Raw genomic sequence first — 16,868 nt, 5'->3', positions numbered from 1 at the left:
TAATTCATTTCATAGCATGAATATAAAAGAATAATTTTAAAGAAAGTATTAATTATCTTACCTAAGACCTGCATTCCTGAAACAAAATAAATAGAAAAATATTAAAATCCTTCAAAAACTATAATACAAAAAAATTTAAGAAAATAATAATCAAAATTTACCTTGTTTAGAAGCAGGTCGAGAAATAGGAGTTCTTCTTCGACCACTACCACCAGTATCTATCATTACAGACACATGTTATTAATTAAATTACAATAATTAAAAAAAAAAACATTAAATGCCAAGTATTTAAAAACCAAACTCAAAATAATATTTAAAATTTAAATAATTTGAAATTTTATAAACTAGTCAAAAATCAATAGGTATTTGTCATATAGAAATAAATATGCATACCATATTTCCTAACATTTAAAACTTAATTATTATCTTATTTAATACTTTTCTCAGCCCTGCAGCCACACCCTCTGGGTACTTTTCAAAATCTTTTATACTTAATAATTAATATGTACATAAAATTGAAGATTTCTTTTTAATTTGGAGCTCCATAATTTTTATTATTTATTATATTTGATTCTTTATTAAACAATTTATGATGTTTAATATATAATTGCTGGTCTGTATCACTCTAGATTGTAATAATGGACAATTGAAAATACATAATCAGTATTTTTTTAAATCAGCAAAATCCCACGATAATATTATTATAAACATAAAATATTATGCACAAAAAAATATTTAGTGAAAATCAGCAGTGACAAAAAAAATGACTAAAATTTGCAATTCGACTTCCTTATTTCTTAATAATATCGTACGAAAATAATAGGATTTAAAAAGCAACGTGGATATCTGCAATGATAACTGTGAAAAAGTCTATTGAAGAAACGGCGGTAACGCCAAGTTAAAAAGTGATTAATGAAAGCACAAAATGAATATTGTGTATCTTAATAATATATAGGAAATATAGGAATTTAAAAACACTAAGAAAATTTTTAGTAATAATAGTAGATAGAACGATCAGAGCACATCATGGACTTACAACAAAAGTGATTAATCAAAAGTGTAATTCAATTTTGCATGTCGTAATAGTATTAGAATTTAAAAAACATTGAGAAAATCAATCGCATCAACTGCAATTCAAAATAAAACTGAAATATGGATTTACAATAGTATCGAGCACCCCTAAAAAAAAGATAACCGAAATGCGAGATTCGAAATTTCCGTGTCGTAATATCATATAAAAAAATTTTTCTACATGAATAATAAAAGGGGGCAAATATATCATTGATTAAATAATTCTTGTTACAAATCAGAATTTACAACAAAAGCGATACACATTAACATATAAGTTTAAAAAAATTAGAAGAAGCATTATTTTTCTTTTAAACGTTTTACATTTCGGAATTACTTTTAAGATTATCAATTTTACTTTTGTGTTTGCTTCAGTAGTTCATTAATTTGAGCTGAAATTACTATGGAATTTATTTTTCTTCTAAGTTTATCTGAAGTTGGATTTTTCTCCAATAAATCCAAGAAAGAAAAAAAAAGAAGAGGATACTAGTAAGGATGGAATAAGAGCCTCGTTAAAGAGATTTTGTGTAACGAATTTAAATTTTAGATGAGCGGAACTCCAAGAAAATTTTGTCAGAACATAAACTATTAATTCTCAGAAGTCCACAAATCAACAACGGTCTGGAGATTTGAGTAATTTTATGAATTAGAGTAAGAATCACCTGCTTGATGTTACAAGCAAAACATAAAATTATGTTTTTTTCGAAGAAGGAAAAAAAAAATATATCTTCATATTTTACATATGTCAAAAATAAGCTCCTATTTTTCCTTATTTTTACACTTTTTTTTTAATTATATGCAAGTTTAGTTGATTGTTTTTTTTTTCTTCTTAGATTTCAAAATTTTTTTTCTCTAAAATAATGTTCTGTTAAGACCTTTGAAAGATTGCATTTTCATAATAATATTCTTGCCAATTTTTCTGCCAACAATAAACTTGGCAGAAATATAAGGATTGATTTTTATATGTAGATGATTATCTGGTAAAATCTTCCTTGTATCCTCTTCCAAACCATTTTAAAGCAAGATTAAAATGTTTTTCATTTATTTCATTTTTTTTTAAAGATACATCAATAACATCTTATTATTTTTGAAACAAGAAGCAATATAACTAAAATATTACACCAAACCCCATAAACATTTCCAAAAACATTGTATTTGATAACGAAAAAATAAATCACTTACCTGGAGGTCGGTGAAACTGCGGAGATTTGGGAGGATGAGGCTGTAGAGGACGCCTTAGATATCCTTGAGTAGGTTCAGACGTTAAATAACTAAATGTGTAAACTCTGCTTAAATCTGTTATTAAAGGATCCTTTTCGAGGAACATACCAGGACTAGTTCTTCCATACTTGAGAAGAAAAAAGCATTTTTAATATGATAGCAAACCTCGTTTTTTTAAAAACTACATTAGGTTTTGGACGTCCTTAAAATTTGAATTTATTCAAACGTATTTTTTATGAAATAGATTGAGTGGACCCTAAACACTAATTCAAATATAGATTAAACAGATCTTTTCGATCAAAGCTAGCATTTTTTTTTTTAAATTCTACAATGTAGGTTCTCCAGCATTTGAGTTTTTTGATGTACATAATTATCAACTGCAGTAAACTGAGGCTAAAATTTTTAAAATTCTGATTAAACCTTTATCAAGACTAATTATTTCTCTCTTTGATCTTTACCATATCTGATTGAATATGGATTATTCGTACATCTGGTGCAATGTACATTATTAATATATCTGGTTCAATGTATATTATTAATATATCTGGTTAAATGTATATTATTAATATATCTGGTTAAATGTATATCATTCATGTATCTGAGTGGTGGACAAAATTCTGTTACTTCGAATTTATTCAAACATTAAAATATTATCTTTGCTATCACTAGAAAAATATTTTGTGAAACTACAGAAATTCCGTTGCAGATGAAAGATATGTCCATGTCTAAATAAGGTGAAGTTTAATTAATTCTGACAAGTGACTTCTGTGCTACAAAGTTATATATTTATCACATGTTTGCAAAACCTTAAATAATGGAAGAAAAAACTTTTCCAGCATATGGCAGCAGAAAAGTTTTCTTAAGCTTTGGGAAGCCACAAAAAATTTTGATTTTAGATCAATCAGTCTTAATAATGAAAAGACAAATAAAGAAAATTATATATAATATTTACCATCATTTCTGAACTAAAAAACATTTGATGTTTTGCACATTTTGTTTTCTTTACATTTTTAAATTTTATTATAAATTCAAAGTTTATTGATTTATTTTTTCAAAGTTTAAAAACATTGAAATTAAGTTTGAAAACAAGTTATGGATTTAGCTCTGCTAGTCATGCAGATTTTTATCAATTTAATTAAATTTTGACTACAAGCAAGTGAGCAATTGGCTTTTAAGCCACAGTATATGAACTACTACCTTAAATGTATTTCATAAATAACTGCATTTTTTTAACATAAAAGATAACTTATTACAAGATCTATAGCCTGTAATTGAAAATATGTGGGTTTTTTTTTGTTTTGTTTTTTTCATTTCATAAAAATGCATTTTTGAAATTTTTGGTCATTTCTTTTTTAAATATTACATTTAAAAAGTACATTCAAACTAATAAAAACTCCGAGTTAAAGTGTTCTAGAAGAGTAGAGAATTCATAAAAAAATAATAATTGCTTGGATAGGAACAACAACTTAAATAAATCAAAACAAAATAAAAATAGCTTTAAAAGTAAAACATTAATCGTTAATCTTCTCAAAAACTAAACCAAAGTCTTATTACAACGACAATATTAAAATTATTTTTAAAAAAAATCTAAAACAACAGTTAGCAACATAACTATTTCATTTAAATATTTGTAATCAATTGTTTAACAATTTTTTCAAATGTAGAGCAGTAAAATATAATTTTGAAAATACAAATATAAACATGAAAATAAAATTTTATGTGTTTTAAAGGTTATGTGTTATCAAAATGCCATTTAAAGTTTAAAAACAAATCAAACAAAAATATAAAGCAAGTCAAACATTAGCAAATTAAAAAAAAGAGGAAAAGAAAACAAAACAAACCTGTCTAGTAAGTGAACTATATGGACTTGTGGAACGAGAACTTGAAAGACTAGGGGAATAGGGCGGGTACTGCAGCAAAAATTATGCAATTACTTTCAAGAAATAGCAAATCAAAAAGAAACAAAGCAAAATCAAAATATAAGCATTCACAACAAAAAAAGGGAAAAAAAATCATAATCCAATGCAATATAAAAAAGCAAAATATTAGGTTAAATTCAAAGAAGTAATAACATTGTAGCTACACGTACATGTCCATCTAATATACCATTTGATTTATGATCATCATCAAAATCATCATCCAATTTTCCATCAGGAGAGGGTCCACAACGAGGATGCCAAATAGCCCCACCTAAAGTATAGAAAAAATTACTTCAAAATAGGGGCACTACATATAAATGAATTTTAAAAAATTTTTAATAGAAAGTATTTAAAGAAAAAACATGTAGATTTTTTTTTTTTTGTAATGGGGAAATGCCAAATTTAGACCAGAATTTTATTTGTATCTTAAGAACACATTCTAGAATATTAAATAAAACCTCAGAAAGCAATAAGATATTACTTGATTAAAAAACTTTATTGGATTCAAAAACATACAGATTGGATATAACAGTTGACAAGTTTCAAGAGCTCAAAAATAGGTGCCCAGATGTGAATCTTCTCATTCACATCTGGCAAGACTATCATCTATTTTTGAGTGTTTGACACATGTGTACTGTTACATCAAATCCATATATTTTTGAAATGAAACACACATTTTAGAATATTGGTTGTATAGCAGACACCACTAAATTAGTTATCAAGTTAATCACTGATGTCCTAATCAAAAATGCAATGTTTTCTATATATATAAACTAAAATATTTGCATAGCAAAAATATTAACTAAAATATTTGCATAAGTATTAATAAAACTTTGCTCTTAGATTGAGCAATGAAAGCTGCTGCAACAAATTGTGCTCATTTTAAAAATACTGTTTTGCAATTTTTTTTCTTCCTGTTACCAGTGCCATCTTTTATTTTGTAACTACTTTTTAAGTTTAGTTGGAGAAAAAAAAATCTTTCTTAGTTTCATAAACAGAAAATTGTACATTTCTATTTCCTTTTACTTTTTAATTCGTCAATCATTTTTGACACCTACTGAATCAGCCATATAAGATTTCTTTTGCTGTTTGTTTTTAAACAAATGGATTTATTTATTTTTTCCGAATGGTACAGTTTGCAAGTTCAAATTCAATTTTAAATGATTAAAACATTAATCAATTTTTTAATAATGCATGCATTAATAATTTATTAATATTTAATTTCTGAACGTCTTCACAAAAACAAGGTCATTAAAATGTTTATAATTAATTAAGTGGATAATTCTCTTACAAACAGTTCATTTCAGATAGATTAAATTTAATCTAACTATCTAGGTTTGTAGACATAGTTCCTTGAAATCAAAATTCAAGGAAAGAACTTAAAAATGATTGCTGTAAGTTTTTTAGGCTTGTGAACTTATTGTAAAAAAATATTTCATAAAAAGTGAAAGGTACACAATTTCTTATAGTACATCATTAGTAAATTTGAATAGGAATTTTGATACTTCAATTTGCGAAGAAAATATTATGAATGTCATAAATAATAGTATACATAAAGTATACATATTATAAGATAAAAAAGAAAAGCAGTTGATTTACTTTGCAAATACATTTCTTCTCCATCACCAAAAGGATCCCCGCACTTGGAACACCGAGCACAAGTAGGATGAAAATGATGATTATCTCCAGCCTTTCAAAAAAAATTAAAATATATAAATGAAGTTGCAGATTTTCAATAATCACAAGTCAGTTACAAAAAAATTTCAAAATAAAAACTACCACCCATTTAGTGTACATCGCAACCGAATCTCACATTATCATAATTGCCAACATAAAAGTAAAAAATTCAGTAAATTTTACAAAATATAAATTTTATAAGAAATGAATAAACAAAATAATTTAAATATGGGGAATGAATTTCAGGGATTTTTATAGTCATCATAATATAAAAACTTGCCGGCCAGGTGGCCGAGTGGTTGGCGTGCCTGACTGTGGAGCCGATGGTTGCGGGTTTGAATCCCGCTCAGGGCATGGATGTTTCTTTCTCTCTGTGTTCTATGTCCTTTCTCCTTTGTGTGATTGTGTGAATGTGACCCGCCCTATAAACGGGTTTGTGTGACGTGGGCGACGCTGCTCCACTGCCGTGGCTTCGCCGCAGGTGCTCACTGGGTAACGAGAAGAGAGTAGCAGTTCTGGCACTCCTAACCAATGGGACAATACATCCCAAGTGCCCGCCATTGAAAAAAAAATAATAAATAATATTAAAACTTTATAATACACTAATAACTATAAATGGTCTGCAATGTTTTTCATTTATGATTGACATTAAATGAACTTAAATTTGAAATGTTTTTCATTACGTTAATTTATAATTTTGAATATTAATAGACAAATAATTTATTATTGATACTTAAAAGATATTTTAATTAATTTAAAAAGACGGTTCTGAATAAAAATAAACTGAAAATTTTTGAACCAAAATAAAACTTTTAACCAATTACAATAAATGAGGCTAGTTTCATTATGTATTAGTAAAACTTATTTAAATATTCAAGCAAGCAATAAATTGTGAGAAAATTCTATTTCAATAGGGATTTTTTTAGGATGCTTTAGGGAATTTTCTGAAATGTAAACCAAAAGAGCAGAAAAAATTGTCAAAATCAAGTTGTCTACAGGTAAATCGAGTGAAGTTGGAAGATATGCATTATTAATGCTTTCAAGAGCATTGCAACACTGAAGAAACAATATTAACAGCTAGATAAAGAAGATTTGTGAGTTGGTTGCTTTCTCCATAAACGAGAAACTCTACTGACCATAGAATCAAAACAAACAAAATCAGGATACGATTAATCTAGTTTTATTTTAGTATTTCATGCTTTTACTTAATAAGAATTATAAGTAAATATAACAATTGATAAGAAAGTTTTTTCCTTTAATTACAATTAAAGAAGTTCACACTAATTTTATTAACTTATATAAAATCATAAATAGTGTTAAGATTCCTATCATTTTAAAATCTAATTTTATTTTATAACAAAAAAAAAAAAGAGAGAGAGAGAGAGAGAGAAAATGCATCAAAGATTTAAATGCAAACAATGAAAATGTGAAAAAAAAGCTGTATGTATGGAGAAATAAAATTTAAAGATCAACTTATGACTTTTCTTGAAATGAAAAAAGTCCATCATAAAAAGATTTGCAGCAACATTTTAATTTTATTCTAATAGTGCATGCATAATTAAGCATGTTGTGTTTCAAAAAATAAAGGTAACATTAATCATAAAATTGAAACAAGTAATTTTATATTTTTTAGATATGTTAACTACAAAATTGTTTTGCAATTTTTAACATTAAAAATGTGTCAATAATTTGAAATTTAATACGTATTCATTGAAATTTCATAAACACAAAAATATAAAACTTCTGAAAACAAGCATAAAAAACTTAATAAGGAAAAACATTATTTGGAAAAATAGACCTCAGATCAAAATTTTTCTGCAAATATAGACAATATTTTCAGTCCAGAGTAATCAAACACAACTTTTATTGCATTTTATAAAATAAATTTTTTTGTGAGATTTTGATATCAAACTTGACATAAAATTTTGAATACAACAACAGTGGCTTAATAATGATAAAAGATACATTTAAGTAAACTTACCCTCAGGACTTTACCAATAATGTATCGTTCACAATGATTGCACTTCACACCAAACTGCTTTTGGTAATCCTTTTCACAGTATGGAATCCCATCCCTATTGAAATATAATAATTTTTATAGTTAAATTTAAATAGGTTTAACATACCTAATAAACAAAAACAGAGATATTTTATAGAATGTAGGAAAACATTTGCAGAAATATAGAATAGTTTGTTTGACTGTCATAGTTTTCCAGGTCCTCAAATATCCATTATTTCATGTAAATCCATAAATTCTGAAACAACTAATATTTTCATGACACTAAATTATCACTTAACAGACCTGTTATTTTATTTGATGAATATGTTTATCCCATAGATTCTTTAAGGAACTTGCATTAACTTTCTCAATGTTTCCAATTAAAAATGATGTTCTTAAATTAAATTTTGAAATTTTAACTAATGTACTGCTTATGCTAGTTTGTAGAAAGAATTCTGTAAAGCATAGTTTCTCCATCAAATGTTCAGTTTTCTGAGTAAAAGCAAGTAGACTGTACACTCAACACTAAATATGAAGTTGTAAATTAAATAAATGAACAAATACCAACAAAAAATTTACTTTTGCAGTAAAATCAGATTTATTTTGATAAATGATCTTTATAAATCACTTTACATACTTAAAGAGTTTTTTGTATTGAAACTTGTAGAACTAAAGAAAAAATAAACAATAAGGCCTAATAAATACATTATAAATAAGTATTTTGCAAATCCAAACGATAAAGTTATAAAATGTTAAAAATATTCTAGGCATTAAGCATTTATTTGTACTTTTCAAAAGTCATACAGTAAAATCACACTATTATCTGATCAAGAAACGTGAAGTTTTAAAATTCTTAAAAGTTTGGCTCAGCTTAGTTTCAAAATTCTATACAGCATTTTATAAATATTTTTTTTAGATTTAGAAAGTGTAATTTTGAAATTAATGCATCATGTTACAGTAGTGCGCTTATTATCAAGAGTCAAAACAATTTTAAAAATTTGATTTTCCAGATTCAGATGCATTGTAAATATATTGTAGTGTGCCTACCATTACAAAATTAAAATTCCAATTCACTAGTACATAAGACATGTTAACTCGAACTAGGGGAACCTTTTCATAGATCAAGGTTGACATCGTTGATATCTACTCTCCCCACAATACAAAATTGATATTGTTAGATATTGTGTGAATAGTGAATATTAATTTTTCATAAAAAGATATAGCAAAACTGAGTCAAATTTAAGAGGCAATCAAAAGATTACAAAAGCATTAATTCAATTGCAATTTTATTGAGAAAGAAAATGGAATTAAAGCAATTCTTATCTAAGACGCTAAATCTTCTTAACCACTGGAAAAAAAATCTTTTAACGCATAAAAACATTTAGATTTGCAAAGGGGAAAGATTGCAATTTGTTTATATTTGCTGAGAAAGATGAGAGGAAGGGATCAAAAAGTACAACTTGAAATAGGTGAAAAACATTTAGCACTTAACAAACAAAATCAACTTCCTTACGTCTAATAAATGTCAAACACAGTAAGATAAAAACATAAAGTATCTGCACACAATCTAAAACTGTCTGCAAGCTCACAATATTTTTTGAGAACAGAAACATTTTATTAAATATACAAAAACTATTTAACATTTTTATTTATTCTTGACAATATATATATATTAATGTGCATGTATATATATAAAGTACATTAGAGAAAGATTAATATTAATAGTTAAACATAAATATAAAATTTAAGAACTGCATTCATACAAAGTAATTACCATATTAAGTTACAATTTCGCTCCAAACGAAATTACATTAAAAGACTTCCAACTGTCACTCTGCAACTGTTAATTTTTGTTGCTGATTACTGATTACGAATCATGATTACGTCATCTATTTCTTATTTTCTTTCCTCTCACTGCAAACTTTTTTTTATGATACTTTTTACGAGCGGATACTTTTTTTTATATCATATTAAATATTAAAAAAAATATCTGCAAAATTGGAGAATCACCACCATCATGTTATTTGCAAAAGATGTGCGTCTATATTATCTAACTAATATGTCAAACATTGATGTTTAATATTTACAACGGCAAATAGAGTGATTCTAATACATACTTGTCCATGTACTCTCCATGAAGCACAGCTTCACAAGCAGTACATTTGAAACACCATATATGCCACTCTTTATCTAAGGCTATAAGAGCATGGCCCTCTTTTAATTCTTCCTTACAGCCAGCACATACTAGAAGAAAACAAAGATATTTACCATACATTTAATAATACTTTTTACAGTACACAAAAAAGAGAGCAAACCTTAATCAGGTTGTGTAGCCAGATTTTTCAATAAAAAATAAGTGTAAGTACTTTTTAAGCACTCAAAAAATATTTTTTTAATCACTGTCCAAAAAAAAAAAAAAAAGTCATAATTACGATCTGTGCAGTAATAAAATTTTTTTCTTTATTAAAGTTCCTATTTTATAAACATAAAATCAATAAAATTCAAAAACATTTTCAAAAACTTTTACATAATCATGATAAAACAACTAGTTTCTGATAAATACTGAAGAGAAAATTGGGGATTTCATGCATTTTTCGTAATTTAGAACAACAATCGATATGGGGAAAAAAATCTCTTTTTAAAAGATAGAAAATTAAGCACTTTTTACAAACCCTAAATAAAAAAAGTACCTTTAAGGGCTTTTAAAAAACGTAAATCAAAAATAAGCACTTTTTAAAAATGCTACGCACTCTGTTAATATTTTGAGGGACAAAAATTCAAATAAAAAATATATATACAGTATACTATAATACATAAATACTATAATACAGTATACTATAATACATAAATATATATACAGTCTTGATAACTCAAAATTAAAGGGAGACTATCAAAATTTCGAGATAGAGAGTTTCCGAGATAACACGTTCAGAACTAAATATGTTCTGAGAAGTAGAAAAATATAATCTAAAATATTGCTCTAAAAAATAAGAGTCAACTACTAATAAATATGGATGTAATGATAGTTGACTATAAGTCTAAATACAACAAAGATAATTTTATTTTTAAAAATAATTATGCATTGAATAGAAAAGGATTGGTTTACAATAAACTTACATTGTGATTTTTACAAAAAATTTTCTTTCTATTTCAAAAAAAAATTGACATAACAAGGTTTGGAGAAGAAACTCTTCGACATAGGAATTAAATTTAACATTAAATGTATATATAATGCCAAGGGGAAAATATATATATACTTTTTTGACAGAAAAAGGTTTTCTAGATATAGAAGTTCGAGATATCGAGAGTATACTGTATATACACCAAAAGTACATTTTTGTGTTTGTTTCCGTAACTTAAAATATCGTTTGCACAAATTAATTATCATACGTAGGGTTAGATCTTTAAACGAGATCTTTAGATTGAGCCGTAATACGTAAAAGTCCGATTTTTAAATCGAAACTCATAAAGGTATTCTATTTTTTGGGCACTTTGCTTAAAAATTTATAAGTGAAGTCAAATACAAATTTACAAAAACCTAGCTAATTCTCAATTTATGTAAGCAAAATTAATAAAATAAAATTAATTTTTACTTTTTATATTAAAAAAACTTTTTTTTTGAATTGTAAGAAGCTACTTCCAGCCAGATTTGAAAATAAAAAGGCTACATTAACTAATACTTGATAGGTGTTACCATTTATTAAAATAAAGGATATACAGTTAAAAATAATTTATCTGAAATTACTGTTAGCTTATGATGGCCAAACATTAGTGAATGGAACAAAAAAGAAAAAAAAACATTATATAAGGAAAAAGTTACAGAAATGTACAAAAATTAACAAATTAATAAAAAAGAGAGTGAGGGAGAGCAGAATGAATGAGTGTGCGTATTAAATTACTTTTACGAGTTGGTCCATTCTGTATTTGAGATTCTTGGGTTGGAGATTCGGCTGATACAATAGGAATCTGAATACATTTTGTACAAAGGATATCTTTGCCTGTATATGTAACTTTTTCCCCAGATGGAAAAGGTTGCCTGAAAACAAAATTTTTCGTTTTTAGCTATAGAGATAAAACATAAAATTTTTCACTCAAGTTCCAAAAACTAATGCTGTATCATTTCTAGTACTTCTCTAAACGATAATACATATTAAATATCTTTTAATTAAGGGCAAACAATTACAGTTTTCTTTATATTTCCATTATATTCTGTAACAATAAGTTTGAGAAATTAAAGCACTGAGAATGACCATGACTCTATAATAAATTATTTTGAATATATAACAAATGCAAAATTGTCAAAACTGCAATTTCTGTAAAAGTATACCAAACAATTTCTAATTCATTATCTATAGTGCTTTATAGATAATACAATATTTACCTCATTTTACATATGACTAGCCATAAAATTCACATTTACATAGTTCAAACTTACATTACAGTATAATATTAAAGTGCATACATCTTAAAATGTTAACAAAACTTTTTTTAATTATTTTTCATTTTAAGCTTACATATTAAGCTTTTAATAAGTAAAAAATACATTTATCCATATAGGATGGCGAGAAACAGAAATTTTGGGCACATAACAGGAATAATGCATCTTTTTTTTGGAGGAGGTGGTCATCAATAGAACAAAATATCTGCATTAAAAGATATTCCATACAGAACTTAAAGTGTTCCAACAGAAAAAATGCTTAAAAATCTGGCAACTTAGAATACACAACTTACTGTATCCAGCATATTTAAAAACAAATAAATTGTTGATACAATAATAATACAAATGAATATTGACATGCAACAAATTTAAGTTAATTTACAAGCACTACACAGAATGCTGTAAAATAGTATGCGCTTGAATCCCATAGATTGATTTTAAAAAATACTTCAGGTAAAAACTGGTTTATGTAGTATTATAAAGGTGTTATATTAACCAGATTTACCATAAATGATATAGTCATAATCATGTCTTTGCTATAAATGTATTGTCAATGTAGGAAATAAAAAAGGCCAGTACTCTTGCACCAAAAAGTTTTTTATTTGTAAATAATTTGTCATAGTTTATTGCTATAATTGAAATAGAAGTATTCATTGAATATTAAAGAAAAATATTTTGTGAGATATTTTTATAACAGATTTAAATTTCAGGTAACCTATAACTAAAGTATTAGCTATTATCAAAACTATAATAATGTATAAAATATGAGTAAAATATTTCAATATTATAAAATTCCTAGAAACTTCAATACTTCATTAAAAAGACTTAAAGATACATCTGATGCAGCAAAAATACATGAAATAATCTACAGTTCCAGGCCCAATTATTAGACGCACAATAAGATTCTATGTAAAATCTCTGGTTTGCACTTGTTTACGTTCGTGAATCAATTGGTTAAATAAGACAATATATGATATAAATTCAACGATTGGATAAAGTAGACGATATATTATATAAATATAGAATATTTATTATATCAGGTATTTTATTAGTATATTATAATAATTAGATCAAATTATTAGACGCACGGTAGCATTTTAATAATTGTTTGTTTTGCACGAGTTAATATGCAATTTAAACATTACATGTAATGGGTTTTTATTCAGGAGATTTTTTATATACTTCCTATTTGTATTTATTTTTAACGTATTGCATTACCATGTTAACCAATGGATACACAAACATAAACAAGCGTAAACCGATTTCAGCCATGTAAAAACCGTAATGCTGTATACTATCACCTGATAATTAAGATTTTCCAAAGAATCTTATAGTGCATCTAATAATATGGCCAGAAACTGAATATAATGGTCATTTCAAGACCCTTCATGTAAAATTATTATCATTTAACATATAGTGTCAGGCATTTAAGCAAGTGAGAAAAAAAATAATATAAATTAAAAAATTATTAGATTAATACAAAGCAATAAAAATTTTTAAAAAGTAATTTAGATACATTATATTTAAAACAAATGGAACAAATATTGAACTATTGGTTTATTACGTATTTAAATTTTTTTTTTATTAGATGTTTTAATTAATATGTTGTTTTTTTAGCAGGATATGAATAAATAACTAAATTCTAATTTCGAAAGTAAAAAAGTAGCAAAGTAAATAATTACATGGCCTGCCAAGGAAAAATGCCGATAACACTTTCAAGATAAATGTAATTAAATTTTTAACAATAAGTTAACGTTAAAAGAAGAAGAAAAAGAGGAAATATAAACTCACCTACAGCTAGCACATACAAAGCACTTTTGGTGATAAGTATTCCCCAGGGCTGTGACTACTTCTCCCTCTACATACTTTTTGCATTCTGCACATCTTGTACCAAATAGTTTTTGGTAATCTTTAGAACAGTAATATAGACCTTTATTAAGAAAAAACCCTCCTTGAGCAAGAGATGCAGCACATTCTGAAATCAATGTATCACGTTAATTATATAGATTTTCCAAATATCTGAGTTGCATGAATGAAAAATATTAGTCACAAACACATTGCAATGCATCATCAATAAAAAAAAGTGACCAAAAACATTTCAAATAAATTCCGTGTAGAAAGTATACAAATTTAAATAGTGATACAATGCTAATTTTCTAAATTAAAAATGGTACATAATTTCATTCTGATTGCTGACATTTTAGGTTATTCAAAGCAGTTTTCCAAAAGATTGGGAATATTTCTGTATCGTAATCTGTTGCGCCAAATATAATCAGCAATGTGCCAAATAGATTTTAAACTTGCAATTTTTTTTTAAAAAAAATAATAAATATGTAGATGTTTGTCTGGGGGTGGGTACGAGTTTATACCTTTCAAGTTGGTTCCTTTTTGTGATGTTTTTTTTTTTTTAGTTTCTCGCGGGCCACTGCGGGCTTGCCGAGGCTCGGCGATTATTCTGCCACAGATCAGCGATACGGAAATCTCCCCAGAAGATTTTTCATCATATTAAATTATGCTTTTTAGTGAATACTGAATAATATGCTTATTTTAATACTATTCTGAGTTTATAAAGGCCATTAAATCTCGTCAGATTGGAGGTTTTTTTCAAGTTAATTTTTTTAATTACTAAAACTATTTGCGATATTAAGTTCATTTTTTTCCAACAAAATAGTATATACATATATATAGGTCTCTCAGAAACAGTTAATATATATATACACCCTATTTATGCTTTTATTTTCATATTTTGTAATCTGGCAAATTTTTCTGAAAATATTTTAAATCTTTTTTTAAAAAAAATTTTTAACAATTTTTTTATTATTCTCCTATAAATATTTTTTCCCGTGTTTTCTCAATATTTTTAAGTTTTATATTTATATTTTTTCTCGAAGCATTTATTTATTTATATATATATATATATACAGTGGAGCATCGTTTATACGACGCCGAAGGGACCACCGAAAAACGTCGTATAAACGATAACGTCGTATAATCGATTTTTACTTTTAAAACTGAAACTAACTCTGTTTTCAGTTAATTTTAATGTTTAACGTGTTGATTTACATAAATTTCTAAATTAGACAAAGCAAAACAAACAAATAACCAAAGGAGAAAAATTGCAGTGAGCCATTTGAATGTATGTTACCTTCAATTATATTTTCTTGCTATTATTCTCTACAATGCTTTGAATAGCGAGTTGAAGTTACTGCTTTCTATGATGCAATTTTAAATTTCTAATCACGGCCAAATCTAATGGCTGAAGCGCACTTGTGCAATTTGCAGGAAAAAAGAGAGCTTTTACATTTTCCAAAATAATTAGTATCGATGGGTGCGCTGGACATTGGTCGATGAATAGCAAAATTTTTCGCTTTTTCCTCTTCATAACATTGTCTAGTTTTTTCAGTCATCTAGTAAAAATTACGGTCGTCATCCAAGCATTCTTGTTGACACCCTTTTCTGTATCATTCATGTTGGCAAATTCCGCCCTTTTTTAAAATACACAAGAAAAAATAAAAAAATTAAATAAAGAGCAAAATCTAAAAATCGACGTATAACCGATTCTTTTCGTCGTATAAACGATATATTTTTACATTAAAATGAATGGGAATGATTTGGGACCACACTAAAACGTCGTATAAATGTAAACGTCGTATAAGTGATCGTCGTATAAACGATGCTCCACTGTATATATATATATATATATATATATATTTAAACTTCACGACAAGTTAAAGGAACTGAAACACTGGCTTTTTATTTTACTTAACAAATGATCTCCATTTCCGAAAACTATATGATTTTAGAAATTAAAATTTAGCTAACATAACGCTACTTTTGAAACTTAAATAAAAATAATTCAAGAATAGAATTTTAAAAGAGAATTGCAAATAACAATAATGTACTTTTTATAAATAGAAAAAGCCATTGATCACTAAACCACAAAATTTAATGGCAAATATTTTATAATCTTATTTATATAATTTGATAGTAAGAAGAAAAAAAACTTCATTAAAAGATGATTTAAAGAAAAAGTAGGGGTAAGATAATATTTTTCCAATACTTCCTAGGAAGTTTCTCTGGAAAAAAAAAATTTTCTAACATAAAATAAAGAAAAAAAATAAAACAAATTTAGAAAGTCATCTTTTTTTATTTTGTCAGCCCAAAACAACACTATTGGAACAACATTATCTACAGATGAGTGAATCCAGACACCATTAAATTCACAAGAACCAATAAAGTGAATTGAGCTATTTTATTTGAATAAATAATATAAAGTGATATAGAAATAAAAACCACAAGTGAAATGTACTTGTAAAACCAGACGTCTACTGAAGGAGGAAAACTCAAAGAGTGAAATTTAAAGAAAATTTTTTTAATGCTCTTTTAAGAACAAGAGTTTTATCTATTTTGAAAACCTATAAAAATATTTAAGTAAAGAAAAATCACATTCTTATTTATTTATAGTGAAGTTATGGGGACAAATGACCATAATTTTTTTTTTTTTTTTTTTTTTTTGTGGTGCAATCTTTACTTTACCTAAGCATTT

The 16,868-nt window shown here is 26.2% G+C and overlaps 1 protein-coding gene across 3 annotated transcripts in view; it reads right to left on the bottom strand.

The window, feature by feature from the left end:
- LOC107442219 (actin-binding LIM protein 2) overlaps positions 1-16,868 on the bottom strand; it is a 79,603-nt gene that overhangs the window by 14,973 nt on the left and 47,762 nt on the right. For 2 of the 3 annotated variants that reach the window (XM_087156820.1, XM_087156821.1), the window contains exons 3-12: positions 14,114-14,297; positions 11,784-11,920; positions 10,002-10,128; positions 7,867-7,960; positions 5,808-5,898; positions 4,379-4,479; positions 4,131-4,199; positions 2,251-2,416; positions 162-218; positions 62-76 (exon numbers count right to left, since the gene is read on the bottom strand). In XM_087156820.1, coding sequence (XP_087012946.1) covers positions 62-76; positions 162-218; positions 2,251-2,416; positions 4,131-4,199; positions 4,379-4,479; positions 5,808-5,898; positions 7,867-7,960; positions 10,002-10,128; positions 11,784-11,920; positions 14,114-14,297 — 1,041 coding nt within the window. The remainder of the gene's footprint in view (positions 1-61; positions 77-161; positions 219-2,250; positions 2,417-4,130; positions 4,200-4,378; positions 4,480-5,807; positions 5,899-7,866; positions 7,961-10,001; positions 10,129-11,783; positions 11,921-14,113; positions 14,298-16,868) is intronic. The other variant, XM_087156822.1, reaches the window with a different exon arrangement.

The sequence above is a fragment of the Parasteatoda tepidariorum genome, chromosome 2 (genome assembly GCF_982258835.1).
Source record: "Parasteatoda tepidariorum strain Cologne lab strain chromosome 2, Ptep-v5.0, whole genome shotgun sequence".
Taxonomy (NCBI): Eukaryota; Metazoa; Arthropoda; class Arachnida; order Araneae; family Theridiidae; genus Parasteatoda; species Parasteatoda tepidariorum.
Note: the sequence above shows the minus strand (reverse complement) of the source record. Positions and strands in the feature narration are given on the sequence as shown.